At 49.2% G+C, this 2,225-nt stretch overlaps 1 protein-coding gene across 1 annotated transcript in view; it reads left to right on the top strand.

Moving 5' to 3' along the window:
• The first annotated feature begins 1,236 nt into the window (after nucleotides 1–1,236).
• The window catches only part of NRN1 (neuritin 1), an 11,027-nt gene continuing 10,038 nt past the window's right edge, over nucleotides 1,237–2,225 (top strand). Inside the window, exon 1 of the mRNA XM_006267940.4 lies at nucleotides 1,237–1,493. Within this exon, the coding sequence (XP_006268002.1) occupies nucleotides 1,439–1,493 (55 nt within the window). The 5' untranslated portion in view covers nucleotides 1,237–1,438. The remainder of the gene's footprint in view (nucleotides 1,494–2,225) is intronic.

Below are 2,225 nucleotides of genomic sequence, written 5' to 3'. Positions count from 1 at the left end.
TGGAGAGAGAGAGAGAGAGAGAGAGAGAGAGAGCGAGCAAATACATCCCTCATTTGATTTACAAGTATTATACAAAATGATTTGGCATCTCATAGCTGAAACTCATTCAGTGCCCATCATATGACCACACTGTAAAAAAAAATCTTGCACCCTTTGCGCTAGCTGCCTGCAAACTGTCCCCCCTGCCCTGCATATGCATAAGATACAATTAACTCTCTATTTATATTTTCCTAATCTATTTTCCAAATACCTCCCCTCTCTCCATGCTAATGTGCATTATATAACCAGCCAGCAATGCAGCTGCATGGGTTCAGACATCACGGTGCATGTGCCCTATAATACAGGGCTGGAAAAAGAGAGAGAGAAGAAGAGAGAGAGAGATTCTGTGTAGCAAATCATCTGGAGAGATAGTGCCAACATAAAAAAGGAGGGGGTAGACCTGCAGTCTGCTGCCCGCTCCTTGGCAGTGTCCTGGGTGAAAGCAATGTCATCAATAAAGAGCTGGCTACTGCAATGCAAACCTGATAGCAATAATAACACGAATAATAACAACAAGAATCAACCAAGGGGGGTGTGGAAATCAGAGGAAAAGAGGCAAGCAGAGATGCTTGCTGGTGTGGAAATCAGAGGAAAAGAGGCAAGCAGAGATGCTTGCAGTAGTAGCAGGCTGGTAGGAGTCAAAATGATTTGTCTCTTGCATTGGAGGAAGCTGGATGTCTGCAGTGGCAGAGCAAGTGTGCAGCATTCACACACGCACGCGCGCGCGCCAGCGTGTGCCCTCAAGTGGGAGGCTAGAGACTGGCCGCAGCTGCTTGGTGGGAAGGGAGGGAGACACACGGATTAGCAAGAGGCTGCTTCGCTTTTCAGGCGCTTGCTGCAGCCTCTGGCAGCCGGCACCTGCTCAGAAGGAGGACAGGAGGGCTCCCTGGGCCCGCTCCTGGGGGTGGCCTTTATCTGGTCCTTGCCTGGTCCCACTGAAGTCCTGCAGGGTCACTCCAGCGATCAGCCCCACGCGTCAGGTGGGGTGGGCTGGGTGGGAACATGCTGGGGGATGGGGGGGGGTGGAGATTTCACTGCGATTCATGGCAGAGAGCTGGCTAAATCCAGTCTGCGATGCCTATAAATGGCGTTTCTCTTCCAAGGTGCACATTAAAAAAAAATCAGTCAGTGTCATCCCCCACGTCAGGGCTGGTCGTGGGCGTGAAGCTGTTCTTCCTCCGCCCCCTCCTAATGGAGTGAACCATTCCCAGCTATTCCTGCCCTCTCTCTCTCTCTCTCTCTCTCTCTCTCTCCTTCTTCTTCTCTCTCTCTACCCCTTGGCTGCAAAGTCTCCGCTGCTGGAAACTTGTTGGCAATGCCTATTTTTCGGCTTTCCCCCACGATTTCCAAAGTAACTATTTAAAGATCTGCAGTCGCAAATGGTTTTACTAAATGTAGGATGGGACTTAAGTTGAACGGCAGATATATTTCTCTGATCCTCGCTGTGCAGATAGGTAAGTGGACTGCCAAATTCGCCATCCACTTGTACCCCCCCCCTTAAACCCCCCAGTTGATGGTTGCAGGAAGGGACTCAAGGACCCCCAAGTGCTGGGGTGATGCGCGCAGATGGGACCGTGCGATGGAGACTCTTTCTGGCTCTGTCCTGGGCTGGTGTTTTAATGGCATTTGCAAGAGGTCAAGAAGAAAATCGGGGATGAATTCGTATTCGTCTTGAGCCACCCTTGTTCTTCCTGAGCCAGGAGGGGGAAAAATGCTCATGAATTGCTATTTATTTGGAGGGGGGTGTTTTTGGCTTTTTCCCCCTCTTTTTTTGTCTCCTCCCCTAGGGGAAAAATTTGCTTTTATATATTTGTCTCGGACTATCCAGTGCATCCTTTGCCATTGCCAAATATGTGGCTCCGGGACTAAGACGTGTTTTCTCCCTCCCCAGAGGGGCAAAGAGAAAAACTGGCATAAAATGGATAAAGAGAGATCTAGCTGCAAAGTTTATTTCGCAGGGAAAGAGTGTATGTGGGGTGGGGGGGATAGATCAGAGGTTGGGACTGCTGCATTTTTGGGGGAACTTTAAAGCGCTTCCCACTGCAGGGAAGCGTAACAACAAACCAAATCAGGACCCCCAAAAAGAGAGAAAGAAATGTAGCTTGGAAAAAGATGTAAAACCATCTAAATTTTGGTGCCCGAATATTATCTTTTGTGGTAACAGACCCTCTAGCAGTTATTAAAGC

The sequence above is a fragment of the Alligator mississippiensis genome, chromosome 3 (assembly GCF_030867095.1).
Source record: "Alligator mississippiensis isolate rAllMis1 chromosome 3, rAllMis1, whole genome shotgun sequence".
Lineage (NCBI taxonomy): Eukaryota > Metazoa > Chordata > Crocodylia > Alligatoridae > Alligator > Alligator mississippiensis.
Note: the sequence above shows the minus strand (reverse complement) of the source record. Positions and strands in the feature narration are given on the sequence as shown.